Source organism: Pagrus major, chromosome 3, assembly GCF_040436345.1.
Source record: "Pagrus major chromosome 3, Pma_NU_1.0".
Lineage (NCBI taxonomy): Eukaryota > Metazoa > Chordata > Actinopteri > Spariformes > Sparidae > Pagrus > Pagrus major.
In genome coordinates this window covers 5,512,866-5,530,984 of record NC_133217.1, presented here as the reverse complement: position 1 = coordinate 5,530,984, position 18,119 = coordinate 5,512,866, and the positions used below count along the sequence as shown (strand labels likewise).

The 18,119-nt window shown below is 41.8% G+C and overlaps 1 protein-coding gene across 1 annotated transcript in view; it reads left to right on the top strand.

The window, feature by feature from the left end:
• Nucleotides 1–343: 343 nt before the first annotated feature.
• pard6gb (par-6 family cell polarity regulator gamma b) overlaps nt 344–18,119 on the top strand; it is a 36,833-nt gene continuing 19,057 nt past the window's right edge. Inside the window, exons 1-2 of the mRNA XM_073463604.1 lie at nt 344–710; nt 6,550–6,772. Coding sequence (XP_073319705.1) covers nt 639–710; nt 6,550–6,772 — 295 coding nt within the window. The 5' untranslated portion in view covers nt 344–638. The remainder of the gene's footprint in view (nt 711–6,549; nt 6,773–18,119) is intronic.

Sequence of the window (18,119 nt, the reverse complement as noted above, 5' to 3'; positions counted from 1 at the left end):
TGCTGCATTATAGCATGCTTGCATACATATATTTAAGAAATGCTGAATATATGTTTAATTGTATTTTTACTTGTCCTTTTGATACTAAAGTACATTTATTATCAGATAATTTAAAGACCTTTCACTTTTACCAAAGCAACATTTTAACACGACATATTTATTTTTGCTCAAGTATGTCTTTTGGGTGCTCGCAAAACACTGATTATTGGTAGTTTTTTTAAATAAACTCTTACCTGCTACGAATCGTGTCCTGACGGAGGAAGCTGCGGATTCCGAGCGGACATGAACGCCTCACAGGATCCCATTTTTTAGGAGGGCTGATGTCATTTCAAAACTTAACTCACACTCCCGAGTCAACGCGGCGAGTTGCTCACCTCCTCTTCTCCTGTAAACTCCTCTCTCATGTCTGCCGGAGCGCGCTGAAGAAGAACAAACATCCAGGAGGAGAAATAAAGTAAAGAAAAGACGAACTTCTTCTTCTTCTTCCACCAGAGACGAAGCAGGAGGAATTTACACCACAAACCCCGGGACCAGAGCCCCTCTGTCTGCGGGCAAAGGCGCCTGAACTTTTTTTTTTTTTTTCTTTTTCTTTTCTTTTTTAAACTTCAACCACAGAAAAAAAAAAAAAAGAAAGAAAAATGAATCGGAGCTTTAAACAGTCGCAACCTCTGCGGACTACGGACTGTAACGCCGTGGAAGTGAAGAGCAAGGTGAGTGTTTGTGAATTTCAGCCTCTAAATGTGGACTTGGGGGAGAAAATAAAGAGTTCACATGGTCGGAGCTGGAGCTGCTCGGACAAACCTGCAACCAACGACCCAGATTTTCTCCTCAAAGCCCTGATCTTCTTCATGAAACGGGCACCAGCTTCTGCACGTTCATCTGTAATTTTGCACTTATTGTTTTCTTCCTCACGTCCGATTTTGCAGATTTGGCTCTTTGCCTCTCTGACACGAAGCTGATGGGAAAAACTGGTCTGACATTGTTTCCCAACAAACCTGGCTTTAACTATTTGTTACAGCAGAGGAGGTTTTTATCTGCTGATGGGATGTTTCTGCAACATTAGTTGCGTTCACTGCCTGCGGGTTCTGTGCGTGTATAGTTTACAGCCCCCTCGTTGTTTTGAGTTTGTGAGAGGCGGCATAAATTAAGTTATCCAGCAAAAGAAAATGACCACAGTTATCCACCAATTTGAGTAAATTGGTGGCTTATGTAATGGAGAATTTGAACAGACTTTTCAAACCTTATCAAATACATTAGAAGTGCATTGTCTGCAGTGTAGGATGAGTTTGTCTGTGGTGAAAAGCATCCCAGATAAACACATGGCACTGTGTCCAATCCTGACCACAAACTGCACAAACACTCCAGCTATTTAAAAATGTGCCTCAGCCTCTCAAGGACCAACCTTTTTTTTTCTCCTCCAAATTCCTTTAAGATGACAATCCAGACAGACATTCGCACGCATGATGTGAGTGTGTGCACATGTATGAAGGTTTGGCTCCTGAGGCACAGTTGACATGCCGAATTGAGATGGAGCAAATGTTCAAGAGAGGTGACTCAGTCAGGCCAAGAGGTCTTTCACTGGGAATGAATCTATTCCAGGATGCTCATAGGGGTATACATTTTATGGAAGAAGAGCAGTGAGCTTCTTCTTTTGTTATCTCTGGGTCGGGGTGGGTTTCATGTTTATCCCACAGTGACAGGAGCGGTCACCTCAGAGCTGTACCAGAGATTGTTTGTGGGTGGGACGGACAAGCCGGGAGCTGCGTGGCCGATCGGGCAGGTTTTAACAACATCATCATCACATCAATGCCGAGCTGACTCACTGTCACACAACGTCACATGTTTCCTTTTTTGGATCAGCACTATCATTATGTCATTTTTGGTCCACTTTTATTAGAACACAATGACTGCGTTTGGTTTCACGTCGCATGCCTCTCAGTGACGAATAAATAGCAGGGTGGTGACTAAATTTAGAACATTTAGTCGAGTTTCAGCTGATTACACCAGAGTGACAGTTGAGAGCATTTGAATTTCTGTCTTATCAAGCTGCTCCACTGTTGAGTTTCTTTTTCAACATGTTAAAGGAACCATTAGGAATCTAGGTCTAGTTTCACTGCATCTGACAAAGCCAGAACAACAGGTGAAAAGACCCTGGGCTGACTCTTAACGACTGTCTTCATTATCGATTATTCTGCTGTTTATTTTGATGATTAAAGGTGCAGTGTGTAGAATTTAGGGAATTTTAAGGGCAAAAATAGAATATGATATTTATAATTATGTTTTCATCAGTGTGTTTATCGCCTGAAAACTAAGAATCTAAGTGTAAGGTTAGGCGAGGAGTGTTTAGTTGGTTGCAGTCTGCAACAACACCGCTAGATGCCATTAAATCCTATGCTGTGGGCCTTTTTAATTAATTGTTTGGCATTTGTGCTTAAAAAAATGAATGAACCGATGAATCAAATGATGATCGACTGATCGTTGCAGCTTAAATGTGGTGTGTTGCGAGCTAAAAAGCCATAAATAACTCGGATGGCACTCAGTAGAGCGCATACTTCTGCCAAGGCCCAACCGTCTCCTTTAATTCAGTCAAGCCTAATCCAATATTACATATAACATTTAAATCAGCTGTAGTACAAACTGTACTTTTTGTCATCAAGAGCCATCCATTATTCACTTAGAAATTCACAAAACTTAACAAAAACGCGATGTTAAGAAGATGTTAAGGAAAGGGAGAAAAAAAATTCTTCGATCCTCACTAAAAGTTAATGGGATCTATTGTGGGCCGAGACTCATCCCCCGTCCAAGTTTGGTGGAAATCCATTCAGTAGTTTTTGTGTAATCCTGCTCACAAACCAACAACCAACTAATAAACGGACAGGGGTGAAAACACAACTCCTTGGCGGATGTAACAAGGGTTCATCTCAAGCAGTAACTAGAAAAGTCACCTGATATGTGCAAAATTAAGCCGTTTTCCCGTGAACACACAAGTAAGACTTGCTGATGGAAAACTTGCAGATTCCTTTGCAAATTCCAGCAGAAGTTCATCTTACTAACATATCTTTAAAAAAACTTCCTGTCTTGTATCAGGTGCTCAGCAGATTGAAACTCAACCTTCAGTCTCACTGAAGCCAGCTTCACATCGAGTTATCTAGAATGAGTCGAAGGAAACTGACTAATTGCAGCAAGTCCAGCTGCTGTTGACATAGAAGTTATAGTTGTATAAGAAGAGTTGCCATTCCAGAAATTAACCCCAAAATTTGTTCAAATGTTCCAACCCTTAAGAAAACTTTATCAAACAGTAGTTGACGCTAAACATTCAGATTCACTGGGTTTCAAAGGAATGATATCAGTGTGTTTGTTGTTGGTGTAGTTGAGCCTGGTGCGTGTTATGTGCCTGGTTCTCACTGGTTAACGTTTGGTTTTCTCAGGGGAAACTGTTCCATTGATAAGCTTATCAGGGAAAAACACTGGAGGTGTCTGGCTGTCTGTCGTGGAGCCTCGGCCAGGAGCTGGTTTCACTCACTTAAAGCTCTTATCAGAGTGCGTAGGGATTTTGAGGGGGTTGGGTGGGATTGTTTTTGTTTGACTCACTCTGCCCTCACTTTAATTAGTCCACTGATATTCTCAGTTTGAGGCCTGAACAGTCTTTGTGCAGATCAAGTTGCACTTTTATTTATCAACTCTCCAAAATGCCACGAACCTGCAGGCGATTTCTCAGGTGAGTTGTCCCTGACTTAGAGAGTATTAGGTAAGGACAAAGCCAGCGTTGGCGAAAGACGCAAGGCAGTTATCTTCCATCTACTCCGGTGTGTCAGAGTTTAGTGTCTCCAGACATGTTTCAACCTGTTGACATCACTCTTCCCTGCAGGAGGACAGGTGATGTCACGTTCGTAGTGATATATTCTTAGGTTAGGAGGCCCGTGATTAATAATAATGTGTTGAAACTTGCTCACTGGAGGGCCGAGTTCTGCTTGAGAAAACAGATTGTTCAGCCCGATCACGAGGCGCCGTGCCAAGAGAACGTTCAGAAATCAGAGCGATGACGTAGCTTACTGATACGCAAAATATGATTTCGCAAGTCAAGTGTACCATGTTGAAGTCTTACAGCGTTAATCACACTTAATGCATGTGCAGGTTTCACTTTCCTGATTTGTTAAGTACGCCCCCTGATCACAGGCAAACCTGTTTGTCAACTTCTCGTGGCATCTTCGAATGTAGGTTGAGTTTTAATAGCTGGAAGTTGGGTGCTTTGGAAATGTGCGCCCGCCTCCGTTTGCCTTCAGTGAATCTGGCAGCAAACTACACACCCGCCTGGCATCCCCTTAGTCTCCTAACACGCCTCCTCTTAAATTCATATGTCGTCCTCTAATTACAGAGTTGGTTAATGTATCCCCCCCTGCTCCTCTTCTCTCCTCCCAGTCGGTATACTGCTTCTCTCCTCTGCTACTCTGTCAGCAGTTTTCCCTCCCTCCCTCCTCCTCCTCCTCCTCCCTCTCCATGATCATCTCCTCTCCTCCGCTGTCAGCTTCCCTCCGCTGTGAGCTGATGATTACAGTAACAAAAAGCACCTTAGTCTACAAATTACCACTGTGATTCACACACCAATTGTCTGTTGTTGCGGTTTATCGAGCTGTGCTTTTGTGCCTCGGTTGTATCTCTCCTCCTCAAGTCCATTCTTGTCCGTGAGTCACATGATGACCCCGCCGTGACCCTCAGCCCCGCTCTCATTGGTGGTTCGGTGACCTAGCCGGGAAAGCCGTGGCACAATTGCTCAAGTCTGTCTGTGCTCATGTGCGTAAACGGTGGGCGGGAGGTGGGGCTGCCTGCCACTGTCATGTTTAAACTGTATGCTGAAACAGCTTACTCATCTACCTGTATTGTTCTATTGTACAACTACCCCCCTCCCTTTTCCTGCTGTTTTCTCGGTCAGTGTTACATGTGACGAACAATTACATTTGTTTTTCTAATGACGTGATCTTGGTGTGCAGTGAAACACTAAGCTCTACAGGGTTTACACCAGGAAATTGTTTAGCTCAGGTGGTTAGCCACCGAGATGCCAATGCACCTCGTCTTCTGATCTGTTTGTTTAGCGGATGACGGCCTAAATAGCAGTCACACTCTGTTCACATTTTAGGATCTACTCGTAATGACTGTCTTGGAAATAGCTAAATGACAATATTGATACCACTGTCATGTTAGTACGCCAAATGTGAAGCTACAGCCAGCAGCTAGTTAACATAAAAAGGCTAATGATAACAATCAGAATCAGCTAGCCTCACTCAGTCCAAGCTAACGATACAGCTTGTAACTAGTTATTGTAAATACTGAAAATGTGGAGAAACAGCTAGCCTGACTTTACTAAAGTTAACAAAAAACCTCTAAATTTTACTAATTAACTAATTAACGAGCATTAAATGAGAAGATTCAAATCTATTTGTTCCCTATAAGGTGACCGGTTGTTACCATTGTTACACCATATACCTGTTATACCTGTCTGTTCAATATAAGGCTATTGACAGCTGCCAGTTAGCTTAGCATAAAGACTGGAAACGGGAGAACAGCTAGCCTGACTGTATCCAAAGGTAACACAAAACCTCTGAAACTCACTGTTTAATTCATTAACTAGCATTAAACGAGAACATTGACGCCACTGTTTTATCTGTCGGTTCAATATGATGCTACATCCAGCAGCCAGTTAGCTTTAATTAGCATAAAGACTGAAGAGCCGCTAGCTAGGATTCAGGTTTTGAAGGCATTGAAGAAACAGAAAAGATAGATATTGTAACATGTAAGTTAGTGAGATTCAGAGGTCTTGATAGGCGTTTTTTGTTACTTTCAGACAGAACCAGGCAAAGTGTTTCCTCCTGTTTTCAGTCATTGTGTCAGATTTTAAGCTAACCTACTGCTGATGTCAAATTTCAAACTATGTAAATATATGGCATTTATTGTGTGAAAATGCTCCTGCTCTTTTCCCCTGAAGGTTAATGTTTAGTTTCATAAAAGCACATACATTTTTATGATTTTTTTTTTTTCATCAGATGTCTTGTTTTGTCCAACTGATAGTTCAAATCTCCAAAAATATCTCCAAAATATTACATTTGATACGATGTAAGACCAAGACAAGTAGTGATTTCTGACATATGAGAACCTCAAACCATTACATGTTTGACATTTTGCTTAAAAAGTGATGATAGATTAGCTCTAGTGTTGACATTTCTTTAATTCGTCTATGAAGAGAGTGTAATATGTAAATGTTTGAACAATGATATTGCTTAAGCTGCGCTGATATCAGTTTAGTAAAGGATTACAGCTAAGTCAGTTTGTATTTTACTTAGAAGCTGCTGTTCCTGTGCAATGTTTTACATAAGGTCATGACCACAACTGTGACAGAGCTGAGCCGACGTCCACCCCGTCAGTTTTATGTGTGCCAGTCAGATGGCTCAGATAAGTGCACAAGGTCGGACATCCCGGTTTCCTCTTCCTGTTTGCTTGTCCTAGTAACTGTCCCTTTTAATGGCCTCTCTCTTTTGATCTTCCTTTTCTCTACAGTATGGGGCCGAATTTCGCCGGTTCTCTGTGGACCGGGTCAAGCCTGGAAAGTTTGAGGAGTTTTACAAGCTCATTCTGCACATTCACCGCATCGCCAACATGGAGGTGATGATCGGCTACGCTGACATCCACGGCGATCTCCTGCCGATCAACAACGACGACAACTTCTGCAAGGCGGTGTCGACGGCTCATCCCCTGCTCAGGATCTTCATACAGAGACAAGGTCAGTTGTGTGGAGAGCGGAAATCTTTTCCTCTTTTTCTCCAACATTGTCTCTCAAATCCAGTTGTCAGTTTGGTTAAACGTTGGATGGATATGGAGTTTTCAAATATCCTGCAACTGGTAAACCCATAAAACAATCATCTATTGCAATAACTGTGGCTGCAATTATTGTGCTGACTTGAACATAGTTTCCCCGCAGAATATTTCCTCATCCAATTATGTGTTTCTTCCCACTCTGGGAACTCGAGGCCTTTTTGTTTACTTCATGCAAGGCTTTTCTGTGTGTGTCTGTGTGTGTGTGTGTTTTTGTGTTTCCTGCCCTCTTATTGGCTGGATCTGTCTCAGTCTGTGTCTGTCTGCCTGGGTAAGTCCTGTGTCTTATCCAAAGGAAGGGCTTGCAGGCAGATGATCACACACACACAGACACACAAACACATGCACTGCACACGCACATACACACAGGCCGGTGCCTCGGCAGCCCCCATAGAAATCAGGTCATTGAGCAAAGCCTGTATCCCGGCATACCAGACATTACTGAGAGACAAAAGATCTGCATGAAAGAGAGACTCCTTACTGAGCTCCCTGCGTTTGTGTGTCTGTGTGTGTGTGCGTGTGTGCATGTGAGTGTGTATTTGCTCAAAGACAACACCACGGTACCCTGAATGGGAACTAGTCCTAGTCTCTCTCGCATTGATCCCAACTCTGGAGTGGGTCTTGACTGACTGCCAGCCAGCCAACGTGCATACAAATGAATCTGTCACCATTCACATCTATTCATACACTCAATCCTTCGTGGAATGTCCCTCCGCCTGGTTGTGTAATGAACATGTACACTCCAGGGTATTGTTTTAATTGTCGTCCAGTGGTTCGAACACAAAAGCTAGCCGCAGTGCGGAGAATTATCTTGTTGCAGATTTCCAGCAAAGAAATAGGGTTTGGATATTGAAGAGGCCCCACCAGACTCTCCCATTGTGTTATTCACTTGTCTTGAGAGCTCATATGTCTGGAGCTGAATTAACTCATTGTGCGTTGGCTGATAAGGCCTCTGCCAAGGATGTTAGATATAGAAATTAATGTTTGGATTGTTAATTAACTTGATTTCTCAGGATGTAGTTTTTATTATCTGAAACCTCTGAAACACAAATTAATATTTGTGTGTGTTTTACCTTTCGGTGCAAAGACGGCAGGTCTTTTAAAGTTTCTTTGCGCATTGAAAATCTCTCGTAAGAGCAGCAATTTTCCTGTCAGTTCAACCGAAAATTTTCCTTGACTGCTCTTCAAGTATTCTACTTGTCTTCTCCTCTTTGTTATAACAATATTTTATTCAGGACATCAAGTGTTACCCACGCTTATGAAATATATGGCATTCCCTGTTTGAAAAAAACACTCTGCTTTTTCCCTGAGCATCTTAATTTTTAATTCATAAAAGTGTAATGATTTTTTTATGATATTGGCAGAAGTTTAGAGATTAGTTTAAGCGTACTGGCCTTTCTACGCTAAGAAACATTGCAGGTAACCTTGAGCTTGTCCATATCTTACACATCGAACTGTCCTCTGCGACAGTTTTCTCTCCCAGTTTCTAATTAAAAAATGCCATAAAGCACCAGAGGAACTGACCCTTGTTGAGGAACAGATCCAGTGGCTCTTTATGAAGGGGCTTATATGGCATTGTTGTGGCATAAACATGACACTGATGTGGTGATGTGGACTGTTGTGACTGATGCTGAGGCAGTCTGAGCATCTTAAGCCTCACTGCAGGTCTATTGTTAGTCTCTAGACAAAGAGGTGTGTGTGTGTACGACTGTGTGAGTACCTCATGTCTCAGAGGAGCTGCTCAGTATGGCACATGCTCGAGAAAGTATGTGTGTGATAATGACTGTATCAGTCAGTACCAGCCTGTTGGTACAGGTCACCATGTATCGTCTCCGTCCCGGTCAGCAGACCACCCGGGATGAAAGGCCTCACACACACTTAAAGGCACTGTGACTCACCACACGGTCACAGAAGGGACATTCAATGTATCTTAAACTGGACTACTCTTTCATTTGGATATTAGTGCACAAAGAAGAAAACACATTTCATTGAATTGCTCCCCTGACAGCTCAGAACACTACATTTTTATGTCCTTTTCTGTGTCCTTTTTAAAAGGCAAGAAAATGTAAAATATGATCTCAGACGGGATAAAGGTTGTTACAAAAAAACACATTTAAGAAGCTGATTTGCCCCTTTTTTTTCTTAAAATACTCAAAAATAGTTAACAACGAATCAGTTAATCATTGCAGTTGGATCACAATGTGCAAGTACATTTCCAGATGTAACAATAGGTATTCTAGTGTGTGTGTGTGTGTCTGTGTGTCTCTTTCATCTACCTGACACCCCCCTTCCAGGCTTACATTGCCATTGTTACTAAGCTCACTTGAGCGTGTGCCGCAGTTTTGTGGCAATCCAGCAATAATCCTGCAGATGATACCTGTTGCTCCCTTTGGGAGGTTATGGCAGCTTGTTTGGGGATGACTTCACCTCCAGAATAAAGGCTTACACCTCGCGGTTCATCCACAACAATACACAATGGCGTGTCAGTTTACGGTAGATGATTGCGCAATAATCGTCTACAGGCAGAGCAAGGTTTGGTATTTGAACCAGGAAATCTACTGATATTTTAAATGTGTAAGAGGAGACAAAAGGATTGTTGTATTTTGTTTTCGCTTCTGGATAAAGGAAAACTGAAAGATTGAACTTGCAACAATGCCTCTGGCTGTTTTGAAGTAACTCACTCTTTTTTTTGTAAGAAATCGATAATGCTCCTTGTTACACCTGGTAACAGTTTTAAAAGGAAATACCTCCTCAGGGCTCATTTAGCTACTTAACTTGAGGTTGCTTGCTTAAATTCATTTAATGTTTAACTTCTACAGGCTTAATAGTTGCCCTCTTGAGATAATTTAGCAGTAATGTCTTTTTTATTTAATTTGCTTTCAGGACTATTATGTCAAAGAGTGATATCCTCGTAGGAGATGATCCTCTAAAGGAGTGCTTTATTGCAGCAAGTGTCACTTTATCAGCCAACTATTAGTAGGTGCACTGAGCTGGAACATTTTCCAATTGGCATATATTTCACTTTAGCGGGGTGCAACAACAGAAAATGTCATGAATCTAATTGTGCCCACAGTAGAAAGAAGCCATCGAGCTGTGCAGGGACATGTAAACGGGATAAACTATTAAGTTTTTATTTGCGTGAACTTATTATATCATGATGTCAGAAAAAGTTAAAAATATCCATCCCAGTTTTTCACACTTCAACGTGATGTCTTTAAATGTCCTGTTTCGTCAGTCCCAAACCCAAGGATATTGAGTTTAATATAATAAAAAGCATGGTTGATCTATTCGACAGCCATTTGAACTTTTCCCTTCTTTTTTCCCTTTTTTTTTAAATAGACTGACATAAAGAAGACACAAGCAGGGAATCTCTGTATTTTAGGAGCTAAAACAGCATTTTCTGATTGTTTTGCTTTCAGTGGACTATTCGGTTAGACGAGTTATCATTGCAGCTCTAGTGACCAGTATGTAAATAACAACAGGTCTATGTGTAGCGCACAGAGTGATAAAAATGTGCAGGTCAGTTTCTGTTCTTTTTACTTTAGAGAGGAGACTTAAGGTGGCGGACAGAAAGATTTGTCCCAGTACTAGTACAATGTGCGATGTCATGTGTGACTTTTACACATAATCAAAGTCCAACAGCTAAACGCAGACAAAATAATAAAGATAAGGGGTGTTAAAAGTCATCCTCTTTTTTTTTCTTCCAGTTTAATGGTACATTACTTCTGCAACATCTACTGCTTTACAAAAGCTGTTCTGGGCAGCCAACAAAGTCAAAACCAGTGGTGGAAAAATACCAGTTTGCAGAGGGGTGGCGAGAAGTTTAGCACTGGGACACTTCTACATTTCTCTCGCAGTTACATCCAGGACGGGGGAGGGGCGAGCAAGTGATGGGAAGAAATGGGACGCATGAAAAGATTTGCGAGCAAAGAGGAGTGGAGTGAAGCAGCTCTGTGTGAGGAGGTGGACTCCTTGTCCTTGGTCCAGTGTGTGTGTGTGTGTGTGGGTGTGTGGCGATTGTAATGGTTCAGTCATGTGTGGTCAGCTGATGATTGATGTTGGATTGGGGTCGTATGAAACTAGTGAGGGAGTTTGTACATGTTAGAAAAAAGGAAAAAATAGGATTGCAAGTCCAGTATCCTCGTGTTTTCCTCAAAGGTTTATGGTGTTTTATCTGGAGAAACTACTGCTACGAGCTAAAGTACTAACTGTTCATTCATAGTCTGCCTCTCGTGCAAAATGATGCAAATTAGTGCATAGATAAGAGCGAGTGAGCACTGCCTACGTCGTTATTCCAGGCAAAGATAACCGGGACAGGAAACCGGCCACTGAACTCATGGATTTCCACGTTCACCATAAAGTAAACGATCCTTGTAAGAAGTGAAAAACACTGCACAGAATATATCATATCTCTTCCCACGAATGTATTCCTGGAGCCTGTGAATGAAGTGCTGAAAGCTTTAGGAGCTGGCAAACTGACACGATCCAGCAGGCGTTGGTGCATAGTAATGACCATAGTAATCTTGTTGATAGTCTTTAATGGTAGGCTACGCACAGTGGAGGACAAGCAGGGTTCACATAAGGATTCGTGAATTAAATTTGATTTAAATTTTACCTGTAATTACACTAATGGTGGATGAAAACTGCCCTGATCCAAACAAAACACAGACCTGATTTTGAAAGCTCAGTTTCGGGGGAGAAGACGGAGTTGTTTTTGCAGACTGTGCCAGTGGCCTGCGCACAGACTAAACTTTCAACAAAGAGAAGAGACCCCTGTTTGGCAAAGGGCTAAAAGTTTAAATAAATAGAGCAGACGAGGTAGGCCAAGGTCGAGTCTGTGCCGCTTCATATCGAGCATGCTGAGTTCACAGCTCCGACTGCAACCGTCCACACCTGTGAAAACTAGAGAGATATCAGCACCAGCCAAGCTAAAGAGAGATGTGGCAGGGCAGCACAAATACAAAATGTAACAGCAGCTGCGCCAGTTAAAGCTGACATCCAGACCGGTGCTGTTTCTCAACAAATTGGAGCGCACAGTTGCTTGGAGATCAAAGAAATGAGAGCATTATTATATTTCTATGGCTGCCCTGACTGTCTGCACTTTGATGGCTTTTGGCTCTTTTGCTTTTTCTTTTTTCAGTTAAATAACAACTTGTTGTTTAGAAGAACAAAGCTTGCCAGGCTGTGAATAGAGGATCATTTACACAAACTATCATTGGAGTAGAGCAGCAAACTAATGCAGCGTGTTGAAATTGCCTGAGTGGAAAAAAATTTAATTGTTTTAGTGTATTAATCATATTTAGGAAGGCGTCTCTGTTCATTTAACTGTCGACATCCAGACGTGACTTTTCAGTTCTAATAAGGAAATAAAACATGTGCAGAAGAATACATTGTTATTTTCTTTCATTGCACAATAAGGGTTTTGAAATTAAGATAAGACTTTATTGATTCCTCACCAGGGAAATTAACTTGTTACAGCAGCTTAAGAGTTGTAAGCAGAGGGGGAAACAGTGAAAAATGGAAAAATAAAGATAAATATTAATATTATTTCTTTCACATACAGGCACAAAGTCATTTTGTTTGAATTAAAACTAGAAATAATCATAATGTACAACAATGTTTATACTATCCAAGAATGGTATTAGGATCACATGAAACATTTACAGTCACAAACCAAAGATGTAAAACACAAGATAAGAGGCGTGTACATTCATATCATATTCATTCATCTCACACAAACCACATATCCCTCTCATCCCAACCCCCCTACCCGCTATAAACATGAACACACACACACGCATACACAAACACTCCTCACAATAAATCCTGTATTCTCCACTGGATTCCCCCCTTCCCCTACCAGACATTATGTTATTATTTCTGGATTTTGGTTAGAGATAAGCAAGACCACACAGCGGAAAGCATGAAATTAAATAAAGACATTTCAAGATGAATAATTAAATAAAAATAGAAATAGTCACACTTGTCAAAGAGATAGTCGAATGCTCGAAATGGTTACAGTCCAAATGTTGGATGGAGATGGAGAGGAAGTTTGTTGGGACAGTGTTTGTTATTTTTGTCTGGTTTTCTGGTTCAGCTGAAGTCCATTCGTTTTAAATTGTAATAACATCTTATATCCTCTCATAAAAGAATAAGATTGCAAGCAGACATGTAATTTATTCAACTCTCATGAGTCATGTTGTACTCAAAGAACTTGAATTCTTAAAGCTGTGTTTTCAAATACTCTTGTTTCTTTTTTGGGGTTTATCATCTCATCACAACATTTTTTCCAATATTTCCTTATTTCCTTCCTTTTAGTTCAACTTTTGCTCTCCTGATATCGATTCTGATAACGTCAATTTAGGGTTTCTGCAGATACAGAGAGCTGATTTGACATCGGTGCTGTCTTCTTTTTTCAAAGTTTAAGTATGTGTGTGTCTTTGTGATAGGGATTGTTGTGACACTTTCAAACTGGTTCGGTCGCATTGTGACCTGACGGCTGATCTGATAGATGGATAAGGTCAGTATCGGCGCCAGTACCGATCCAATGTATCAGACCGGTGCATCCATATTTACATATTTTACTACTTTAAATACAATTTGAAATGTCTTAATAGAGAAGCTGTTCTAGCTCCATTTGAGCCCTCAGTCTCTGCTGTGTTTCTCTCAGTCTTTGTGCTTTTATTGTGACCAACTGCAGGGACCCTGTCAGCACATCTGGCCACTCTCACACCATGGCCACAGGGCTTCGAGAACGTGTGTGTGTGTGTGTGTGTGTGTGTGTGTGTGTGTGTGTGTGTGTGTGTGTGTGTGTGTGTGTGTGTGTGTGTGTGTGTGTGTGTGTGTGTGTGTGTGTGTGTGTGTGTGTGTGTGTGTCTGTGTGTGTGTGATTTAGTTTGTGTACTTTTGTCTGCATGCCCTGATGGGATTGTGCAGCACATGTGTCAACATGGCAGTGCTCAGTCATGGTAGCTGCAGGTTAAATCTTTGACCCCGCAGCATTTGATCTGTGTCGACAAGAGGGAGAGCCACCTCAGTAATTAGCGTTGGCTCTTTATCCCACAGTGACCTCACAAAGCTGATTTAGTCCTCGGACACTGGATTAAAACAGATCTCTTGATTAGTAAAGATAATTCAGAATTTATTCATCCCAACGTGCAGCTTGTTCTCTTTTGTCCTCGTTGCTCATTCAGTAGATTATAAATGTGCATGCCAGCCATACCATCGAATGCCATGAGAGGCAGAAAGCATCCTTTTCCTCATTCCAGCAGGTCTATTTTGGTCATGTAAAGGCACTGCCTTGTTGCACTGCCTAAGTGTGCTTTTGTGACTCCCTTTACACAACATCAGAGTCATTAAGAGTGACTTTGAGTGTAGCCGGGGCTTCCACTACCCCTAGTCTTTGTGGCTGGTACCAGAAAGCGTCCTCAGGCTGTGCAGTGAAGAAGCTTGTTAAGTAAAAGGAATTGTTATGAAACACCAGGCCGACACACTGCCCATGCAAAAGAAGACAGCAGCTGTCAGCTACAGCTCATCTTTCTTTTTTCCTCTCTTATGCTTTTGTTATCTTTGTTACATCTCCACCTTCTTATTATTCTCCTTTTCCTGAGCACCGTGGTGAGTGTTCGCTTCCTGTCAAGGCTGTCTGATCATCTCGGTTCACGTTCAGGAATGCTGTTTTAGGTAGCAGCTTAGACCGATCCTCATTCTTTTGGCATTAGAGCTCAGGCATGACTCAGTAGTCAAGGGCAAAGGGGGAGAAAACCACGGTAGACAGTGGGGAGTCAGCCTGACAGTAAGAAAGACAGACAGGCGGAGGGAGGGAGGACTGGGCAGGTTGAGTCCACCTCCATCCTGTGGTCTGGCTGTTATCCCCTTGTTGCAGCCTGAGCCAGCAGAAATCAGGACTTTCCTGAGGAAGAGGGGAAGCCCATGCAGGCAGAGATGGCACAAGCAAATGTCATGCTAGGCAGACAAAAAGCCTTTTATTAGAGCTTTTTGTAAGCTTTAGACAGATACTTTGATGACACATCTGGGTCACATTCAGAGGGCAGCAGCAGCATGGGAAAAAGCAGCGTCTTTGAAAATCGTCTCAGGCAAGTGAGGTGTTTAAGGCCTCGTCAGTGTCAGGGATTTTTCCCACTTGCTCTTTGAGCGCATCTCTCTACAGGGAAAAGTTTCTGCACCGTAAAACCTTTTTAGGTAGTGTGTGTGGGCTTCTCAATAAAACCTGTGTGTGGCCTCTTCCCTGCGTGTCTTCAGACAATGCCAGCCGTAGTTAAAGTGTGATGGAGATGCCTGGTCCCTGCCAGGAGCGGGACACGGCAGCAACAGCCATGTCTGACGGGGAGCTGCTTCTCTTTGTGTGAAGCAGCTTGGAAGATGCTGTAAATTATGTCAGCTGACACTAAAAGAGACAAACAAACCCACACCCATACTAAACATGCAGCCGGATACCAGCGTGCGCACACACTCCATTCCATTACAGCTAATTTGTTCTTGTTATGTGTTTGTGAACTGAGTCATCTTATAGTAATTGCACCACAGAAGTCTTTTGCATCACAAATCACAGCTGACACACATATTCGACCCTTCTCTTCTGTTGTTGTGGCGTAGGAGGAGACGTTCTGTGTTTTAATTAAACTTGAAGGGCTGTTGTGTTTGGCGAAACTATATTGGTGTTTGTGTTTCCTAAGTCCCCGCTTTCATTTTGGTTTACGACCCAGCTTTGAACTCCGACTCCGCTCCCCCACAATGAAGTTTCCAGACATTGTGGGACAGGAGTGTCTGTTTCAGCCAGAGGCACTCCCTCTGTCATCTGTTTGTCAATTTTAAAGAGAATTTCATGGAATTATTTTTGCGTCTTCTTGTGAATCGTAAAAAAAAGAAAAAGTCACCCTTCAAACAAAACCGCTAAAATGTGCTCTCCAGTGTTTGACGTGCAAATTTCCTGAAGGATGCAGCTGATTTGCAGTTCATATTGGTAAAAATGAAGTATATACACAGCTGCTCTCAATTCAGGATTGCAATCACACCTCGGCACATTTTCTGTTATGACTGCTCTGATTCTCAAAAACTCAGTGGCCGAGTTAAAATTGACCTCATCCTGCCTCTAAATAAGCCCAGAGACGCGGGTGCTGGAAATTGGATTCTGGATGTGATGAATATAGCCGGTCCTTCAGGGACAAACAAACAACTTCCTAAGCCGCCACCGCCACCAAAACGGCCACTCCTCAGCAGCATGAAGCTTCAAAAGAGAAGAAAACAAACTGAAAAACTAGTGTGCCTTATTTCTTTCCTTTGGTTTATGGCTTGGAAGTGGAATGAGATCCTGTGAGGTGTTTGACTCTGAGTTTCCAACTGTGTGTGGGGCTTTGTGTGTCTGGTTGTTTGTATGCTGTCATAAGAATAAGAGGCATGGCTTGTTTTGAGATTTCCCTTGTATTAACTCAAATACTTCGTCATAACATCAGCTTTCTTCTGCAAATTGTTTTTTTTTTTATGTTTTGATAAAATTAAACCAACTTTCAAAGAGTTGTAGTTGTAGTTGTAGTTGTAGGCTAACAGTTAGATAAGAAGATTGATACCACTCATATTTTTTCTGTTCAGTATAAAGCTGCAGACAGCAGCCCGTTAGCCTAGCTTAGCATAAAGACTTGAAATAGGCTAGCTTGGCTTAAGAGCAGCAACGATTTATGGATTAGTCGTCAACTATTGAATTAATGGCTGGCTATTTTGATAATTAAGTGGTTTGAGTAATTTCATAAGAAAAAAGAAAAGGTCAAAAAATGAGTTAGCATTGTTGTCATTTTGGCTAACTTCCTGTCTGTTTTACAGTTGGCTAATTATAATTATAGCAGCTTTAAATTTGAATATTTTCTGGTTTTGTGACGGTAAACTGAATATCTTGGGTTGTGGACAAAATAAGACACATGAGGACGTCATTGTGGGCTTTTGGAAACACTGATCACCCTTTTCTGACAGTTTGTAGACAACTAACTAATAGATTGAGAAAATAACAATGAAAATGACCATTTCAGCCCAGCTTGGCTGGCTAAACCTAACCCTAACCCTAAACAAGTCATAACAGGACATATTCCCTTAATATAGCCCCCACCCCATCCCCTTCGCATCCATTTCAAGTCTTCATGCTAAGCTAAGCTAATCACTCCCTGGCCCTAGCTTCATATTCAAATATTGGACAGACTTGAAAGTGATATCAATCTTGTACTTAAGAGAAGAAAACACTTTGAATCCACCTCCAACAATTCTTGGCATTTTTGTATTGAGGTAAATATGACTTATTTTCACAGATAAATGACAAATACTTGTCCATCTAATACCTCTACTTCAAAATCACGTTTTGCTGTCAGTCCCTCAAGATGAATTACTTTTAAATCAACATTTTTGCATTTAGAAACATGAGGGAGGCAGAAAGTATTTTTGTAATAATCGTTCTCACAAAGTTAAATCTTTTCGTACATCTTTGTCCTCTCATAATCTGTTAGAGGGTTTGAACCTAGTTCTGGAAAATACAGGATGTCATTAAGTTTTGATGACAGATGGAGGGATTAACACACACATTAGATCAGAAAGTACTTCCTGTTATAACACAAGTAAATGATATAAAACAATATCCTTCAAACAGGACAGAGACGACACTAAGAATGGTTCGGATAAGAGTCTGCAGTGGAAAATTCCCAGGCCAAGTTTAGAAGCGAGCCATGAAAGTGAGGGAAGAGGGTGAAGATTTTGGGGTTAGAGAGAGCGGGGGAATATGGACGCTGGGTGGATGTTAGTGGGTTTGCGAGGGAGGAGCTGCTGGTTTGTGCAGAGACGGCGCGCTGTGAGACTGCTCACTGCAGTTCCTCCTTAATTACAGCTCTACTGGAGGACAAGGCCAGGCACGCTCTGTGTGTAGCACTGGAAATCTCACACCAATTCACACATGCAAATGCAACGAACACAAGGGCAAGCTTGAGCAAATCCTATGAGGAAATCCTCGTTTACCTCACCTTATCAAAGCATGTAGGTCAGCTTGAACAGACTGTTATTGTCAGTAACGCGTATATCGTATCTTCAATCTGTTTTTCTGTCACCTTTCACAGAGTCCTCACAATATAATAGTGTTTTGTGGTGTGTTTCGCATGACTCACCATCTCTACCTAGTCAAAATCTTCTTATCAAAAGAACTACATCTGCAAACTCTCTCGCGTGTTGAGAAATGTTTGGTAGCTAGCACAGCGTCAACTTAG